Below are 19,110 nucleotides of genomic sequence, written 5' to 3'. Positions count from 1 at the left end.
TCTTTATAATTGGAGCCGAAACATCCTGGCACACTGATACGCCCAAGTACATTTTGAAGGACTGCAGATAGACTAGGAGACACTGGTTGATAAGGGAAATGAGGGAATTAATAAATAAAGTTAAAAAAAAAAAAGAAAAAAGAACATTAAGAGTGCCTTTCAGATCTGCCAGGGACCACACCAGAGACCACCACCGAAAGACCCCTTGTACGCAAGCACAGTTGATTTAAAAATGATTAAGCAATATTTAAATGCATTATAATGATATTTAAATTGCAACCAACCATTGCAACTTAGATTGCGAAATCCTGGAACTTTTGTGTATGAATATGCTAAGAAAAGTGACCATACTCGTGTGAGCGTGAATGGAGTAAATAATACCCCTCGCACCTGACACTGAATAAAGAATGCCTGCTTATTAATGCTACACTGGTGTTAAGAGGTTTTTCTATTCCCAATTTCAGTGACAAAGGCTCTGAGGGGGCATGAGAACAAGTCAGTAGCACAGAAAACACACTGGAGAGAATGATACAGTGCGCAGAAGGTGCACATTTCACAGATCCCAAACAAAGCCCTGGTGCAGTGCAACTCTGCCACGATCGTTTTACACAACCTCTCTGTGCAGCAGCTCTGTGTCAGCAGGGAACAGTCCTGTCTTCAGAGGCTCAGAACAGGAAAACCTGCCCAGGTCTGGACTAACAGCCACAAAGATTTCTGGCCCAATTAAGTGATATGGGAACATCTCTTCTTCCGTGCATTGAATATGTGACTTGTTTTTTGCTATAGTTGGCTTTTGACTTGAATACTAGGAAATGGAATTATACAAAATGCACTCTCCCAGAAGCAATCAGTACAGTCCAATTTGTGAGGGGACACTTGATCCCTCCTGGCCACTCTTCCATCTCAGCGGTGAGGAGGGAGCACATACCTAACAGGGAAGCAACTTTAACTTAGGGGAAATTCAGAAATGGCAGATGGGAGGGAAGGGGAAGGAAAGGGGAGAAGGACAAGTAGCCAGTACAGGAACATTTTAAAGAGTAAAAAAGGCAGCAACTGGGGACAATTTAATACAGGCAAGGGCCAATAGGCAGTTTAAGGGAATCAAGCATTCTTCCAGTGAGACAAGGAAGACTTTGAAAGTTCATACTAAGGAGAGAGAAAGCAAGGAAGCAGAGGGTGCAGGAGGCAAGTGACACAACACAGTCCAGTGCCAGGTGACAGGGTAACTGTCCATGCGTACTCACTCCTCGTGGCAGGAGCTGTCAATGGCTCTTTATCGCCTGCAATGTTTGTGCACGTTATTAATGTAAGCAGAGTCTGACAGCCAGATACTGCCCAGCACTTGTTCCTTTTTGCACTGGTAGTGGCACATGCACAGGGAAGAACTGTCTTACACTGAAACTAAGTTTGACCAGCTCCATCTTTGACCATTTTCATTACCTAGAAATTCAGTTTTCAGCCTTTTCAATGTACCCTTTTGACTCCTCCAAGCATCCATTTACAAATCACAGCGTCACACTGCTGTGATAGCCTATGAACTTGTTTTTTCTTCCCCTCAGTCACCATCACCAAGCACAGACTCATTCTGAAAGTCATCCTGAGACACTGTGGGCTCTGTGAACCACTAGTTGAAAGCCAAAGAACTCGATCAACTGACTGAAGAGCTGCAGATCAAACTCCAGGCAGAACAGGAACATACTAGAAGTCACCATGCAGTTCAACACAATTTCCAGAAAACCAAAGGGACTGGCTCACCCTTAGCTCTGGCTCCCTGCATGGCCTCACCTGGTGTGAGATTCAGGACGTCAGGGTTGGAGAAGTGCGACGGTTGGCGTTCGACCAGTTCAAACATTGGCAGCGCTCCTCTTACCAGGGACAGCTGTGGAGCAGGAGCAGAGCCATGAGAACCAACAACTCCGTACTCAGGGTGCTCTGGGTCTTTAAGGGATAATAATGGGACTTCACTGCAGCTGAAAAAACATTTCTCAAATCTTTGACTCACATCATCAGCAAAATTTCAGAGCTGTGCTCTTTTTGGTACTTTAATAAACCTTTTTCATATGTTTTAAAATGGGATCATGCTGCAGAGAACATGGTCTCTGTGCAGAGGTTTGGAAACAAGATAATAACCTAATATCCCTTTACCAGGGATATAAACACAAACCTTTCTGATTTGCTGGCACCAATCATTAAAGTCCTCCTCTGTATTGCAGAAAAAGCCCTGAAAAAAAGAGATTTTATCTTTATATATTGTAGATTGATCATTTCAGTCTTTAGGCCTTGCACTAATGCCATGCAACATGACCAGGACTGCGAGCAGTCACAACACCTAACTGCCTTGCTTTTGAACTGTGGATTACGCTGGCCCGTTTAACTGAACAGCCCCCATATCACAGAATCGTTAAGGTTGGAAAAGACCTCTATGATCGTCAAGTCCAACCGCCAACCCACCCACACCGTGCCCACTAAACCATGTCCCCAAGTGACACATCCACATATTTTTTGAACACCTCCAGGGATAGTGACTCCACCACCTCCCTGAGCAGCCCCTTCCAGTGCTTGACCACTCTTCCACTAATTTTTTTCCACATGTTTGATGTGATCGGGCTATCCAAGTGCTGGGAGCATCGATGTAATAGTCTGCTCTACTGCAGAAGGAATACGGGGCAGGAACCAAGGGCAGGCATCGCAGGTTCAACAGGAAACAAGCCACGTTGAATCATAATATGGATTCAGATCTGCCCATCAAAAGACAGGAATCAAAACCCAAACTAAACCTGAGAGAAGGATACTGCCCCATGAGGAATGGCATTTAATTGCCATGCAAGGGGGACCTTCCTGGACCAAACCACTTCCTGCATGAGGAGCTTCTTTACCAACGTTACCACAGCCCATAGCAGCACTCACGCAGAGCACAGCATGCCTCTGTGGTTTTTGCCAGTTCTCTGGGGGAAGGGACAGCTGTGAAACAGAGGTATCGCAACACCGCTCCTGTGGATGACTGGAAACAAGCAGCAAGAACGCACCACCGCAATGGAGGGGTCGAGCTCAGCAATGCTCATTCTGCAGGGAGGGTGCTGGCAGTGGAAGCTTTCATCGGGGAGACAGCCGCTGTCATTGGGCTCCACCGCAGGCTGCGTCGTGTGGGGATCCAGGTAAATGAGCTCCTCACCTGGACAGACAGGCAAGGAGACATGAGGAGGAAGAACCACTCCACAAGCTGGTTCTCTGAGAAGTAAATGGTGAGATACAAAGAGGAGAAACAGCCAGCTCTCGAAATCCCACATAGCAACCCATGTTCTAAAGGGGCACCTTCCATTCAGATGCTTTCTCAACTGCTTCTCATCCAGGCAAAGAGCCAGCTGCCCGCTCCACAGCGACACCCTGGCCTCACGGCACAGGCGCTATCTGGACACTGCTCCTGCACATGCCTTCCAGGGTCCTGTGTAAGCTCAAGTTGGCCCAGAAATTCAAAGCACAGCCAGACTGAGATCTCGGGCAGAATCGGATGGAAGGAAGAGAGTAAAAGGACAACAGTTTGTAGAGTTTCAGGAAGGGGACAACTAAAGGACAGCTAAATCCAGCCAAGACCCTAACGGGAGGTCAGCTCTGAATGCAGGAAGAAGTCTCTATGCACACCTCTTTACAGACAGGACTGAGCATTACGCAGTGGAAGTTTATGGCCCGTACCATGGTCACTGTTCAGACCTACACCACTCAGGTCCTCACAAAGAAGACCATAGCAGTTCACAGCAGCCTTCCAGCAGGAAAGAACCACCCTGCAGCATGCACCACAGACTAAGCAGGAGAGCTGTACCGCTCCACAAGCGGTTATTAGCTGGCGGGGGGATGCTTGCAAAGGCTTTGCAGTACTCTGGACACTCACCTACATAGCCAATGAAGTAGTGAGCACTGTTTGGTTTCCCTCCGATCACTCCCAGGGACTGGGGCATCATGAAGCAGTGCTGGAAAAGCAATACAGAAAACACACAGCTGACAGACAGTGAGGCAGCAGCTGGTAACAAAGGCAAACATCCAAAAACGCAGTGGGAAAGAAAGACAGGGACACTGAAAATCAGCAGAAACAGCCATTTCTGGAGAGAAGCTCCATCAGGAAGGCTGAAGGCTGTAACACAGGGCCTTCAAGGAACACAGAAGCAGCTCAAAAACACCTTTAACTGCTGACAGAAACACACAGGTGGACCAACTGGAGGAAGCAGCACTACTGCAGAACCCAGTCCAGGCAAGTCCTGGCTCCACTGCAGTCAGTGGCAAGATACCCTGGAGCTGTCGTTAGGTTGTAACAGTGCTCTCAGGAGGAAACCGTCATTCAGGAAACAGTTTAAGTTCCTTATCCAGCTGCAGTATCCAGGCACCATCTACTGATTTAAGGGCAAGTAACTCTGAGTGGATTTGGAGCTCTAACCAGTGCAGCTCACAGCTTGCTAGCATTAGTACAGCAAGACAACGTGCATCGTCTTGTGTGTGTACTTTGTGCACCCTAAATTCTGCAGCCTCCTGATACTCCACACTGCAAGCCAAATTACAGCCTCCCATCTGCAGTACAAGCTCCAGAATCAGAGCCACGGGGAGACTGCAGCACTATTCATTAATGCTCAGGTTGCCACCAAGCACAATGCAGTTGTGCTGAACGAATGCTGCAGCAGGTTGGTACCACCCAAACACAGAGGGACTGAGATCGAGCTGGAAAGCAAGATCCTCCAAAAACAACCAACCCCAAACACCAAAACCCACAACCCGCCACAAGCCCCACACATTTTCCTGACTAAAGCCTGCAAGAACTCATATCCCGACCCCTGACGAGGATTGTCTCTAAACACATATTTCTTTTGAAAAGAGGACAATTATTTCTGAGTATCTTTGCCCAAAAACCAAATTACGGCAATGACTTAATTCACAACAGAGTCCTTAAGCATCAGAACACCAGGAATTCAGCTTCAGGTCCCCTACCTTTAGTGTTTCAATATAGGCTTCATTGATCTCTGTGAGCCCAAGGCGGAGAGGTATCAGCAGCACCAATGGTTTCCACAGTGAGAGCCTATCTCTAACCCCCGCTTCCTCTGGGTACCCATTATAGAGTACGTCTGACTCCACAGCAGGGCATGCTGCAGCTCCAGCACACGGGAAGTTGGACTGGCACAACCGCCCTACAGAAAGGGAACACGAGCAGAAAGCATCAGAAATTACCTCGGTTTCTACACCTTGAGTAATTCTATTCAAGCTCTGGTCGACAATTGCCATTTACTAAAAGCCTACAGCGCTCAATAAGAAAGAAAAGCTTGATTGCAGCACTGGACCTCTTCAGGTGATGCACGTACTCCCTGCAGGGTGTCTGGTAGGGCTCGGCATTTCATCTAAGCTTACATCAAGACTATGCCAAAGCATGCTGTACTCACAGCCACCATCTGCTGGGCTGTTAAAATGCAGATTTTTACAGCAGGTGAGCAGATAGGCAAAAACTTGTGCCAACAAAGTCGAAGGACGCGATTAGGAGGTGAGGCAAGAATCCTGAATTCAGAGAATGTGTAGGCAAAAAGAGAAAAATCCAGGAAGTTCAACTCTGGAGGAGTTCATGGAGGATATGAACACAGTTGAACTGAATGAGGAAAGCATTATGGCTTAACACAGGAATTATTCACCTGTAACTAGCGCTGTAACAAGATACAAACACAGTATCTGTCTAGAGCAGTTGTAATTTTTGTGAAGTTCATTAAAGCCTTCAAAACTTTTCTCGGGGATCATTCAGAAGCTACTTTAAAGATCTAAAGCAGAATGATCATTAAACTCTGCAATTTCAGCATGAGCTTTGCCTGTAAGATATGAGGCACTAAAACTCCTCGGGGAATACACATGACATAAGCACTATGGATCCTCATTCCACAGGCTTGACAAACACCCAGCCACGCTGCAACGCAACCAGATTATGTAAATTCTGGCACAGAAACATCTCCAAGCCTACCTGTCTCACTGGCCAATGTCATTACTTGCTGGGTGTATGAAGAAAAAAAATCAAACCCCAAAGAAACCCACAGCACTTTAATCATGAAGCCAAGCAATCAGACAAAATGCCAGAGGCTCATTTAATTTATTTTTGGCTGAAGCTGAATGCCAGGACACTCCAGCAGGTAGGACACAATGCAAACAAGTACCTTCATCACCAGCCATTTCAGCAGGGTGTGTGTTTGCTACCAAGAGCTTCAAACCCAGCTGAACAAGGAGATGTTACACCCAAGGTTAGAAGAAATGGGACTTTGATCTAAAGCCTCAGAAGGAGAGACAACCTACGCTGAAAGGTTTGGAGCTGCTCCCCATACAGTCCCTCAAGGAGGGAGAAGGTGTATGTATGCATCTCTCATCCACATTATAGTTAAAGGAGGTCCTGAGAAAATGGAAAGTCATTATTCATAGTGATTTATCCTGTTAAAACAGCAAAGACCATGGGGTTTTTTGTGGCAGTAGCCTGCCTGTTCCGATGATCTGAAACCAGCTGCCAAGCCAGGGCTGTTGCTGAATGGCAGGGTGGGGAAGGTCACTGCAGGTTTCCTCATCAGGCAAAGCAACTGGCAATCTCGCACTGTGATATGAAGATATTTAAGCCACGTTTAAGCAGTAGGGAACTCAGCACAGACTAAATTCACCTTGCTTCTTTGGCAGGCTTTGCAGCGCTACAGTGCCACAGCACAGCAGAACCTGCCTAAAGCTTCCCACCTGGATCCAAACTGCTCACTGCAAACATATTCCAACAGATCTGACACAACATCTCTGCTGCTGCTGCTGTCAGGTACTGGCTTTACTGTCTTGGTTTCACATCACCTTTCCGCAGTACAGGATCCTCCACTGCCCAACTAAGAGCCCCTCTCTGATACAAAAGACTGACTCAGAAGGGATAAAAATTTTTTACAGTGCTGTAGCAAAAGGCATTTCCTATGAACCTTAGTCTGAACAGTGTTAGTGCCTGAATTTAACAGCATTAACTTCTGAATGCTTCACTATCAACAGAAGTTTGGGGCACAAGATACGTAACATACCTACAGACACAAAACACATCAGACCCACTCACACAGTGACTTTCAGGCTCTGAACAGGTACATTATGATTCATGTCTGAGGAAAATAAACAGACAACCCCTGTGCATGACAAGCTGCACAGACACGCTACTTGAAGCGCTGTCAGTGCTGAACAGTCAGTGCCACAAAGACAAGAGCCTGCAGCAGACCCAAGCCTCGCAGCCAGCATGCTTCAGTTCTACAAGTAACGTTTTCAGGCTAAAGATGAAAGATAAATCCAATTTCTGTTTTCACGCTGGCCTTTGTTTAAGCCAAGGGCATCGGCACATACCAGGACTATGTGTACCTAAGGTTAGACAGGCACTTCTCAATCAGATCCTTGGCCTCTCAATTGAGACTACTTGACATGAGAGGTGACTTTGTAAAGTGACTGCCCTGCACTCCAGGGACAAATTGCCTGTTAATTGATTTTGGCCCCGTGGCAGCTGAAATGATGCCTGTCACAATCTCACCTGTAACCTTGCACCAGCTCCAGCACTCACTGGACTGTTCTACGTGCTGTTTCAGAACACTAAGCTGGCAGAAAACATCGCATGGTTTTGTGCTGCGCAAGCACACTGCCTCACAAGTCAGTCCACAGCAAGCAAGGGGAAGGCTTTTGCAGCCAGGACCATGCAGGACTGCAGCAACCAGCAACACAGGCATTCAGCTTTGGTTACTGCTGCACTACAGCCTGAGCAGGCATGCTAGGGGTGAACACATCCCACAGCTGCTCAGCCATCAGAGCCATTCTATTGTCAGGATGCACAAAAGAAATCAAACAAAAGAAGAAAAAAAAAGAAAGAAACAACCGGTGAGCACTCCTTAAGAGACAACAAGAGATCCATCTTGTCCCCCCAGCACCAATTTCGTGCATTTTCCTCTTCAGCAACCTGGTTGTTTTCTCATTCTGCCTAATAGCAGCCACATTCCTACCTCATTATATGAGAGGAAGCAGCCGTTTACTGCTTGCTACCTGCGGCCATAAACCAGTCTGACACTGCCTTCCAAGTAGCTCCCACCTATCGTCTGAAGGTCAGCAGACCTCCCCAGATCCACAGGCCACAGTGCCAAGTCAGAGACTTTATCAGATGAAGCAGAAGTCAAACAAGGGCCTTCCTTGCCCTAGAACAGCAATCCTCATCTGGTTTTAGCACACTTCTCTACAGCTTTAAGACAGAACATTTACTTCATGCTGCTTGTATTCTACCACTATATGCTCTCCAGGCTTTTTTCCTGGCTTCTTGCTGCCAGAGGATATACCACATTCCACCTCCAAGTGATACTTACGGATTTCTTCCATCACTACTGTGTTGTCCATGGCTATATGTACTGCCAGTGAGCTCCATGTATCAAAAGTTGCAAGTTTTCTATTGAGAAATTTTTAAAAAATTAAGTAAGCATTAGTTACAACTACAAGACAAAGATGGTGGTGTATCAGAGAGGAAACTGGATTGGGAGAGATGGGCTTTCATCAGTCATGCTGCAAAGTATGCTTTTATACATGTATCACAGTTGCAGACTTCACTGCCACTAGTTACTATGGCCAGAAGAATAAACAAGACTGCAAATGGATCCCTCCTGGGAACCTGTCCTTCAGCAGCTGCTACGTACAAGAGGCCTGATACAATTTCCAACTCAAATCCCATAACTGCTGCTTACCAAAAAGTGAGACAGCATTAAAAAAATATCAATAAATAATAAGTGAATAAAAATAACTTTTACTTACCACACATCTCCTGATGACCTATACCAGATGCGGGGCTAATTTGCCACATGGTCTGACCTGGGAAAGCTGCTTTTAGGCAATCTTAGCCTATTCCAGGGAGCTACCTGCTCATTTAATCAAACTGAGGGGAGAATGGTGACAGGAGGGAGAGTGTTTCTCAAAATACAGTACGTCCCAGTTAATAAAGGCAGCCCATGCTCCAGCACCGCTCTGATCCTCTGCCTGTCACCATGGAACCCAGGCAGCAAATATTAATGCTTTCCTCTGCTAACGCATTCGTGATTTGATGGCTTGCTGGCAGCTTTCTGATAATGATGACACTGCTGTCAGGTCAGCAGAGGCAACTCAGAGACCAGCAGAGATCCAAACAATGATCACCTACTCCGACACTTGACACTTCTGGTCTGTGGCACAGTACTGCACTTAGTTATAGTGGCAAGCACAGAACTTGTGGGATGTGGAGAGAGATTTCTGGGGGTTGTCCTCAACTTGAAATCTGTTTTCTCTCACCTCCTGCCAGCATCTGAATGACAGAGGGGCTCCTTTCAAGTTCCTGCCCAAGCAGGTCGGTACGGTCAAGCAGCTTGCTTTCTAACAGCATTAAAACATATGGGTGCACTTCAGTCAATGGGCAGAAACCCGTGCTACAAACCAAACAACCCCACTGCTTGATTCAAAAGAAAGGAAAAACGCAGCACTTACTTGAGCACTTGTGCAACTGTGTTTGGTCCATACCACTGACCTATGGATTTTCCCTCTCCAACTCCCATCTGGGCTGCATCACAAGGGAAAAGAAAAATAATTTAGCAACCATTCACCTAAACTGTACCCCTTCCTAATCAGAGTTTGGATTTAATAGGGAAGAAATCTCACTTGGAAATATTTTGAGTCACAGAATTTACCCTTTCATGGGGTATCTTACTGTAGATGAGAGAGAAAAGCATATCCTCAAGGACTGCAAATAAAATTCTTTCCCCAAAAGGCAATAAAACAGAAGTTCAAAAGGCAATGTTACCTCAGAATAAATTTTAGAGTGTTTGATTACCAGACCACCTCTGTAATCCAAAGTTCTGTTTCCTGAAGCTATAGGTGTCTTAAAACCCTACAGGAAAAACTGGAACAGGCTATCTCTCTTTTATTTGCCAGAGAAGCTTACACCAAACTGAGATCCTTCCTCAGTTCAGTAGCCATCTCTGAGAACTTCTTCGCTCAGCAATCTTTTCACAGTGCAAGGTGCTAGTGAGAGCAGCACCCACATGCTTTCCTCTCACCTCAACTAGCTAGGACATGGAAAGTCATGCTGAATATAACCTAAAGCATTAGGCAAACCTGAAGGCCTAAACTAATAAAATCCATCACAATCCATAATAAACAATGGTAGTTTTACATCACATCAGAAAACAAGCACCATGGTACCTGACATTCTCCTTAGGGTTTCTTTGGGGGTTTGTTTCTTTTTTTTTTTTGGCTAAGCCAGTAAAACAAACACAGTGTTCTACACATATGGGAAACCCAGACCAAACATTTCTAGCACCCAGACTCTTACCTATCTGGTGAATGGAGTAGTAGCTGTCTTTTTTGTCAATGAAGGCATTAAGAACATTGAAGTAATTATCCATCTGCCTCTTCCCTTTTATCCACCTCCAGTCTAGGACAAAGGTACACATGAAACAAAACATTATATTTATTACCAACTAGAGGCTGCAAGCTACAATTCTTTTCCCTGTGCATCAATGACCCGATTTTCATGTCACTATCTTATTAACAGGCATCTGAGGTATTCCCACCACTAAAGGATTAATTTTTAAAAGAATAGCGAGCATTCTTACAGCTGGGATAAAGGAATATCACCCACAGAAAAGCAAACAAACAAACGAACAATTAGAAAACACAAACTGTACCTCTATCCCACAGATAGCAAATAGGATTACAATTTCTCATAATTTCTCATTGGCCAAGAAGGCCAATGCCAGCCTGGGGTGTATCAGAAGGGGTGTGGTTGTAGGTCAGAGAGGTTCTCCTTCCCCTCTACTCTGCCCTGGTGAGACCACATCTGGAATATTGTGTCCAGTTCTGGGCCCCTCAGTTCAAGAAGGACAGGGAACTGCTGGAGAGAGTCCAGCGTAGGGCTACAAAGATGATTAAGGGAGTGGAGCATCTCCCTGATGACGAGTGGCTGAGGGAGCTGGGTCTCTTTAGCTTGGAGGAGACTGAGGGGTGACCTCATTCATGCTTATAAATTTGTAAAGGGCGAGTGTCAGGAGGAAGGAGCCAGGCTCTTCTCAGTGACAGCCAATGCCAGGACAAGGGGCAATGGGAGCAAGCTGGAGCACAAGAGGTTCAATCTGAACATGAGGAAAAACTTTTTCACTGTAAGGGTGCCAGAGCACTGGACCAGGCTGCCCAGAGAGGTTGTGGAGTCTCCTTCTCTGCAGACATTCAAAACCCGCCTGGACGTGTTCCTGTGTGACCTGGCCTAGGTGATCCTGCTCTGGCAAGGGTTGGACTGGATGATCTTTCGAGGTCCCTTCCAACTCCTAATATTCTGTGATTCTGTGATTCATTGACAGCCATGAGCTACATATTCTGGGAAAAAACAGGTGACCTCACTACAAAAATAATCGCCCATAAATTCAAAGGCCATCAACAACTGTCAAAAAAATGCTTTAGTACAGCTGCTTACAGACCAAGCACGGGTCAAGAGCAAGAAGAGAAGTATTCAGGAGGAGACCACACTCAGTAAGTGAGGGCTTTGTCACAAAACTGAACTATAAACAAGCATCAATCACTAAGTTGTTTTAAACTTCAGCTATATAAAAATACCTTCAAGAAAAATCTAGTATGTGCTTGGCTTCAGTGGATTTAGCTAGCATGTTACAGGGCTCTGCTTTGTTTTAAGGCTTGGACAACTACATCTATGTAGAGCTGTGAGGCAGCAGGGGAAAGGCCTGCTGGAGGGTTTCCAGTAGACTGTTCTCTCAACAGCCCTGACCTTGAGAAGGCTGAAGAAGTTATAGAGCCCTCAGCAATTCCTAGCTGTGCCTTTGTTATCTGTTGTCCCTACAAGTACTGCACTTGTGGGAGCACATGGCCCTGGAAGTCTGTAGGGGCTGTGCCTTGGTTTACCTCTTCCCAAATGCCTGCAGATCAAGGCCTGAGCAAAGATCATCTGGCCACACCGCAACATACAGCCCCAGCCAGTATCAGATGTAGGACCGGTTCCTCCTGTAAATGAGGACAGAAAATAAATATGTAATGAATAGTGCCAAGAGGAAGAAGAAATGAAAGTGCTGCAAGCCTGCAGGGGTAGCAGGTTCACTCAGGAAACAAGGCAGGGAATAAGGACTGCCTTAGCTCACATACCCAAGGCTGAGAAACAAGAACGTAGTTATCAGTGAGTAAACTTAATGGTATCCCTTCAAACAAACAAACAAAATCCTCTAAAACTAACTGAAAGGGGAAGAAACTTCAAAGGGAAATCCAAAGTAGAAAGAGAGCTGAATTTCTCAGGAGCAGATCAGCCCTTGAGCCTAGGCACAGACTCTCAGCCCAATTTAGAGACACATTTCTCCACAGAGGTGCTTGTTACAGGCGACTTCTTGTAATCCTCATCTTGAGAGAGCAACTCATCATGCAAAACAAATCAGACCCAAGGAATTCCCGCACCGTAAGTGGCTATGACTGGATGAGATTCCAAAGTGAATCTCATAGTTAGGCCAAAAACAAAACCCCACCAGCCAAAAAATTACCCAAGCTAGCAACAGAAAAACCCACATCCTACATAATCCTGGAGAATACGCTGGATATTAGCTCCCACTGGAAATTCTGAGACAAAGGCCTCAAGGCTGGGAGCATTTCCCCGACAGAACTTCAAAAGGAAACTGCTGCTCCTCTGCTGAAGCTCCGGCTATTATTACAAGCTTCACAGATAAAAAGTTCAGTGTGACCACAGCGAGTGAGCTGGCTCACAAGCATGCAGTCAGCTGTGCCTTAGCACAGCTGGTAGAAGCAGTTTCTTTGTAATGCTGCTTTCTTCTTTTGATCCTATGCAACTACTCTGCACAAAAAGCACAGGGAGAAAAATCACCCAAGAAAATTATTTAATCAACTTCTGGACGGTCAGCAGGTAACTTCCATCATTTTGCCAGCAATTTATAACATATACAGCATCCAAAACATCTAATATTTACAAAATCAGTGTGAGGCACTCCCCTTGCCCTCTGAGGGGCTTACAATATTTAAGCGGGCAAGCACAGAGGGCAGTGGCCAACAATAAAAGGGATGACTGGGAGAAGACAGACTGAAGAAGGGAAAGGTTTACTGTATGACATACTATAAACGGGAAATTACTCAGAAAATTTGATTTCTTTTCACCCCCCCGCCCTGTAGTAACTCACGTAGAAACATCAATTGTGTTTGTGAGCCACAGTTAAACGCATGCTACCCCTTCTATTTCAGACGCATGTTTAACTATGGCTCACAAACGTGAATTTAAAGGGATTAAACTGCAGCAAAGGTGCTTCACAGCCTGTTAGGCAAAGGGTTTCCCAGTTGGGAAAGAACAGAACAAGCCACAAGGAGCAGCCACCAAGAAGTGCCTTTTCCAAACCTGAGCCATTTTCCACACTGACTGCTGGGAATGACAATGACTGTGCGGACATGGATGGGGCCTGGAATCCCATTTACCTGCTCTCAGATCTCTTCTGATACACTTTCCACCCAGTACACAAAACCAAACCACAGAAGAGTTCATGCAGAATTATCTTGAGGAACTGAGACATCTTTTGAGTTCATTGGGAGATGTTCTACAATGATGTTGTACAGCCACTTCGGGCATTTAAAAACCCCGCACACAAACCTCACACACAGTCTACAGCAGATACACAAAGGCAGTAATTTCTGTATCGTATCTCTAACTTTCATCATTTTAATCCACTTCAAGCCCAAGGCCATCATAAAATAATATTTCACGTTAGACCTAATGAACATGAAGTATAAAAATCCTCACATGTTGCTGAAAAAAAAGATGTTTCTAGGTAGGCTTCCCAAACTCATTCTTGTATCACTTTTAAAAATAAAAAAACAACACCCAAGCAGATAAGGAATTCTCACTACCACATAACCAAAAAGTCTATCCTATGAATTAAGTGAAGTGCATTTCAGATTCTTATAAATGGAAGTGCATTAACGCTATGCTTGTGGAGACTGTTTTATTAGGTAGAGATAACCATATTATCACCATTTCCAGGCTGTACTTAGACTCGTCCACAGTACATACCAATAGCAGGGAAGTTCTTTCTGTAGGTGAACCATAGGCGAGAGGTCACATCCAACAGGATCTCTTCTTTCTCTGAAAAATTTTCAGCGTTGAAAGGCACACCTGTGAGGGTAGCACCAAACACAGCCAAACCCATCTCCCACTCACCTTCCCTAACGACAGCAGCATTCTGTTCCTCACACAGTCTGCGTGCTCAGAGAGGCAACATCTGGCTGAGGAACAGGACAGCGCCACTGTGCAGAAGAAATTTCACCCCCTCCCCAAAACAGCTGCAGTCAACCCAAAGACAGCATGGCCATAGGCAAATTACAAAGCAGTAAATAATCTTCTTTCCTTTCCCCTGAGCTACCCCCTTACCTCCCAGTAACTACTACACAAGTCCCAATAACTACTATACAATAACTTCCTGCACAAAAATATTCCAGAGGCCACAGAGACAGCCAGACAGAAGCATGGCAGTTACAGCCTGCAGGCAAACGGACAGACTCTGCAGTGTGTTTATAATGTCTGCAGTCACCTTTCTTCTCACAAAGGTGCAACACTAACAGAGTCCTCTGGAACATCACAGCACATCGCACCGTGCACGTAAAATACCTGTGAAAACACTGTATTTCCGGCCGAGGATCCAAACGGGTTCTTTGGTCTCAGGGAAGTCTTCATATTCGAACCTGAGAGTGTCATAGGTAAGAGTAGCTAGAAAGAGAAAGAAGAAATCACATACCTTTCACCGCTTTTCCTTGTGTTTTAGAAACCACACAACACTACAGAACCAGAGCTGCTGTGGCCCAGTAACTCACACCCAGAGCACCTGGCTCCAGCTGGTAAGAAACGGCACAGTTGTCTCTGCAGCCACCAGCTCCAGGAGGCACAGAGAGCTGCCATGGCCCTGGATTGCTCCTGGCTGCTCCTCAAGCAGAAAAACAGAGGGATTCCAGGTTAGGTCAGCTCCAGGTTCAGAAAATGGGCAAGAAAACATCTAGAACTTCAGCCAGCAGCCACACTCTGCTTCCCCAAACAGGCACAGTCATGCACATCATCAATAACGACATCAAGGTCCTCTTTTCAAGCAAGCAAAGTGACTAAAATCCTTCTTCTACAGAATGTAGTATTTGGTGGTCGAACACAAAAAGCACAGATCACATGAAGAGGGGAACTAAACCTTGCTCTGCAAGTCGGTCCCACCTCAAGAGGCACTGAATCGGGCAGAAGTCATCACCTGCACTCAAACCAGCCCGCAGCTGAGGAGCAGCACTGCCTTCACGGCTGCGACCACCACTATCCATGGTGCACACCTCGCCTCTGGCTTCCTAGGAGTAACCTGCTGCTCTTCTCTGCCTATGTAGAAGGCCTCATCCTTCTCACAAGTAGAAGATATTCCTAGTTGAGTTTTCCTCCCAGTCACTCCCTGCTTTCCAAAGCAGGAGCACCAGTCAACAACAGCTTGGCTGGTTCGCATCAACAACAGCTTCAGAAAGTCACCGCAAGGTTCTGCTCCCCCTTCCTTCCAGATATCCAGGATACTCCACATTGTGCTCGGGCAAACAAGCTACGCAAGACACCTTGGCCTCCTGCGGGTACCTGATCAGCCTTCTGCTCCTGGGCTCCCTGATCTGAACCTCCAACTCCAAATGCCAAAGAAAATTCCTAAGTGGCAGCAGGAAGACACTGCCACCAAGCCCAACAACTGTTTAAGCAGGAACCCTGGCAATGGAGATAATAAAATTTTGGATTAGAATCTGCATCTAAGCACAGCCCAAAAGATTTAGAGCACGTTCCTAGTATGAATTAGTCGACAGACTGTTTCAGGCACATTTAGGATAGCATGGGCCACACGCTCCATGATGTGACTCCTCAGCAGCAAGCTAAGCAAAGCAATTTTGCTGGCACAGAAAAGCACCAGCAAATGAATACAGTATTTTCCTCTAACAAACTTTAGCAGTAATTAAGAACGTTACTGGCCAAACTTCACAACTCCCCAGCAGCCCACGCTTTCTGTGTCTCTCTTTTCTTAATAGCTTGGCTTGCTTTCACCCCTTCCTTGCTCAACATCGGAGATTTCTATCCAGGGAAGAAGGCAATGTGACTTCTGCAGATGTTTTCAAGTGTGCACCACTTTGCACTTTCTCCCTTCATTTTCAGAAGCTTCCTTTTGGGATGAGACATTACGAGTTTATTCTGACAGCTCAAAGGCAGTCTAATCGTCAGGATTTTTTAAAATTCAGTGTTACCAAGTACAATCTTAACATAAAAGCTAAAGTTCCCTGACAGGTTTTAAAGCTCCAAGGAGTATTCTGTGGTTTATTTTGTCAGCTCTTCAGCTTGCATGAATCCAGCTCTCTGCCATAAGGGTCCCAAATAACTTAAAATGACTGAAACAAGGACACCACACAAACTATCAAGCTCCCCACCATACCTCTTTCTCCTTCCTAGATACTTCCTAGCCTTCTCAAATGTGCAGCTCCACACCTCACAGGTCCCAAGCAAGCGTGGAATTTGCAACTGGAGAGGAAGGGGTCAGCAGGGGGGAGGGATTCCCATGTGTACTCAGGGAACGGCACATTCGGGAGGAGAGTCCCAGGCTTTGCAGCCCTTCAGCTGAGCGCCCGCCAGCCGGGCTCTCTGCAGAGGGCCCGCGGGTCCAGCTGTACATCCGAAAGGTGCGGTCAGACGTTAGCGCGTACGTCGGTTTTTTTGGAAGAAAATACTTGCCACCGTCTGAAAGGGCACAACGGCCAAATGCAGGAGTTGAGGTTTCACCTCCACAGAGAGGAAAATTCAAGTTATTGCTCCTCCCAGTTAGTATCCACAATTTTATAAGGGGAGCAATAAACTCTCCACTTCTTGAAGCCACGAAGCGTTTCCTTTACAAACATCCACCCTCACACGCTCTGGCGCCTTTTCAAAACTACATCCGTTGTGCTGTTGCCCAGAGGAGTTAAAAGTGAGCAAGCGGGAACCAAACAATTCAGGCAGGGGTACAAAGAGTGTCACAGCTTGCACAGGAGCCTCACTCTCCCGCTTAGAGGCAAAGGGTCTGAAAAGAAATAAAACTGGAAATCCACCAAGCAGAAATCCTATTTGTAGATGCTGCTTTCAGAGCTGCAAAAGTCAAGTGAGATCAGCAAATTTCTCAGGCAGCACTCCAAAACTTCACCTTCGGGAAGCCCTCAACCTATTTTAAATACCGACCTCCGAGCATCCAGCAGCCCCTGCAGAAAATCCAAGCGCACATCAAATACAGCAGTTTAACTTCTTTCAGCGCAGAGTGGATTCACAGTTAAAGAGTCAAGAGTTTCAGCCCTGCAAAGCACACCCCGAGAAAGGAGGCCTTGCTCTGCAGGAGCCTGGGGAATGCTGTGAATGATGGGAGGACGGCTGGACCCCACCATGGGGTCTGCCGTGGTGGCCCAGAGCACCCTCTCATCCCACAGCCTCCCCGACAGGAAAGGCAAAGCTTTGTGTGTGCCACTACAGCAAATACTCATATTAAACAACCTAGGAAAAGCCATTCAAATTAAAACCACATTAAATACCAGTGTTAAGACTCAAAGTTTGAGTTCTCTTCCACTTTGGTGCATGTGGTTACATCTGCTCAGTTCTAACAGGCCATATCACAACAGCTGCTTGCACAAAGCACCAGGAACCAACCCTTGTCACCCCCAGCCTGTAACTATCAGCAGCTTTCAGTGTCAGGTTACTAAACGTGAGTACGTGCAAGGTTATTGAAAAGCTACACAGCATCATCTTGACATTGACCATGAAAAAATGCCTCGGTACAGAGAATTAGGGTAGAGGGTGAAACCTTTGCTTCCCTTCTTCGATTCTTAAGCTCTACAAAGAAAAAGCCAAGCTAAAAAAGTTATGGCAACTTGTAATAAGCTCCCACATACCCAGACAGAGCAGAGAGGAGGAAAGCTACTGGATGTAAAATATTTCGAAAGAGAGTCAAGAGAAGGTAAAGCTACTGTGTTAATAAAGCTCATTGCTGAAAAACCCCAGAGAACAGATAACTGAACAATAGCCTGAACCCTTATTTCTAGCCTTTGCAGAGGAAAGATTAAGTCTTTTATTTCCCCTATGCTCCTTCAAACAGGACAAATCCCAGTTATCAAAGCAACACCAAGGAGTTAAGAGACAGCCAAGAAGGAAAGTCAGTCAACTGGAGAGCGGCGCCTTCTCAGAGGCCCAGAGCAAACAGTTCAAAGTCTGCCTGTCAGGGGTCCCGACCTGAGGAGCAGGGCTGGACACAAAGGGGCTTGAGGCTCTCGTTGCCCAGAGAGCCACCTCCTCTTCGCACAGAGGAGATCCAGCCCTGCCGCCCATCGCAGCGAGGTTTTCCTTCCCTTGCTAAGCCTCGTAACGCTTTTGCAAAGGGAAAGCAAACATCTCTCTCAGCTCAGGTTGTGTAATTTCACTTGCTGGAACGTGCTTTGTTCCCAGGTGCAAGAGAGCAGATGTAACGACGTGGAAGAAAGGCAGAAAGTCAGGATGCTGTCAACCAGACTGCACGGGCAACAGCAGCGCCCGCACCAAGGACAGAGCCAAGGCAAGGAGCAGCCGAGAGGGACGAGATCTACAGATTCCCTCCATGTGCACACGCTCACCCAACGCGGAGGGAGAGCCCACACAGCACAGGAAAATATTTGTTATTATGGAACAACGCTTATCTCTGCAGAAAGCCGTTACTACGCCAAGGCTAGCGAGTACTAACCAAGGTGCCAAAACACGCTTCTCTTTTACCTCCCCCTGTATGACAACAAAATCTTTATCACAAACAGCTTTGCCAATGCTCTCAGGACGGTGACGAGGGCTCACAAGGGAGCCCAGTCCCCTTACCCCTCGACGCAGCAGAAGGCGACCGCAGCGCCCCGGGAGCGGAGCACAGGGACGCCCGCCCCGCCATCGCCTTCACCCTCCGGTTCGCTTCCGCGAGCAGCCCGGTACAGCTCACGCCGCCAAACCACGCCGAAGAGCTCGGTAGTTTTTGGGAACGGCTTCAAAAGACGGGCTCGGAAGGACGGGAGGGATCCGCCGCC

The 19,110-nt window shown here is 46.4% G+C and overlaps 1 protein-coding gene across 1 annotated transcript in view; it reads right to left on the bottom strand.

Moving 5' to 3' along the window:
• ATG4B (autophagy related 4B, cysteine peptidase) overlaps nt 1–18,977 on the bottom strand; it is a 19,877-nt gene extending 900 nt beyond the window's left edge. The window contains exons 1-12 of the mRNA XM_010179277.1: nt 18,911–18,977; nt 14,669–14,767; nt 14,075–14,146; nt 11,923–12,021; nt 10,343–10,444; nt 9,499–9,571; nt 8,358–8,437; nt 4,972–5,168; nt 3,887–3,965; nt 3,027–3,172; nt 2,165–2,221; nt 1,786–1,879 (exon numbers count right to left, since the gene is read on the bottom strand). Coding sequence (XP_010177579.1) covers nt 1,786–1,879; nt 2,165–2,221; nt 3,027–3,172; nt 3,887–3,965; nt 4,972–5,168; nt 8,358–8,437; nt 9,499–9,571; nt 10,343–10,444; nt 11,923–12,021; nt 14,075–14,146; nt 14,669–14,767; nt 18,911–18,977 — 1,165 coding nt within the window. The remainder of the gene's footprint in view (nt 1–1,785; nt 1,880–2,164; nt 2,222–3,026; nt 3,173–3,886; nt 3,966–4,971; nt 5,169–8,357; nt 8,438–9,498; nt 9,572–10,342; nt 10,445–11,922; nt 12,022–14,074; nt 14,147–14,668; nt 14,768–18,910) is intronic.
• Between the last annotated feature and the right edge of the window lie 133 nt (nt 18,978–19,110).

The sequence above is a fragment of the Mesitornis unicolor genome, unplaced genomic scaffold (assembly GCF_000695765.1).
Source record: "Mesitornis unicolor isolate BGI_N332 unplaced genomic scaffold, ASM69576v1 scaffold37402, whole genome shotgun sequence".
Classification (NCBI taxonomy): Eukaryota; Metazoa; Chordata; class Aves; order Mesitornithiformes; family Mesitornithidae; genus Mesitornis; species Mesitornis unicolor.
Note: the sequence above shows the minus strand (reverse complement) of the source record. Positions and strands in the feature narration are given on the sequence as shown.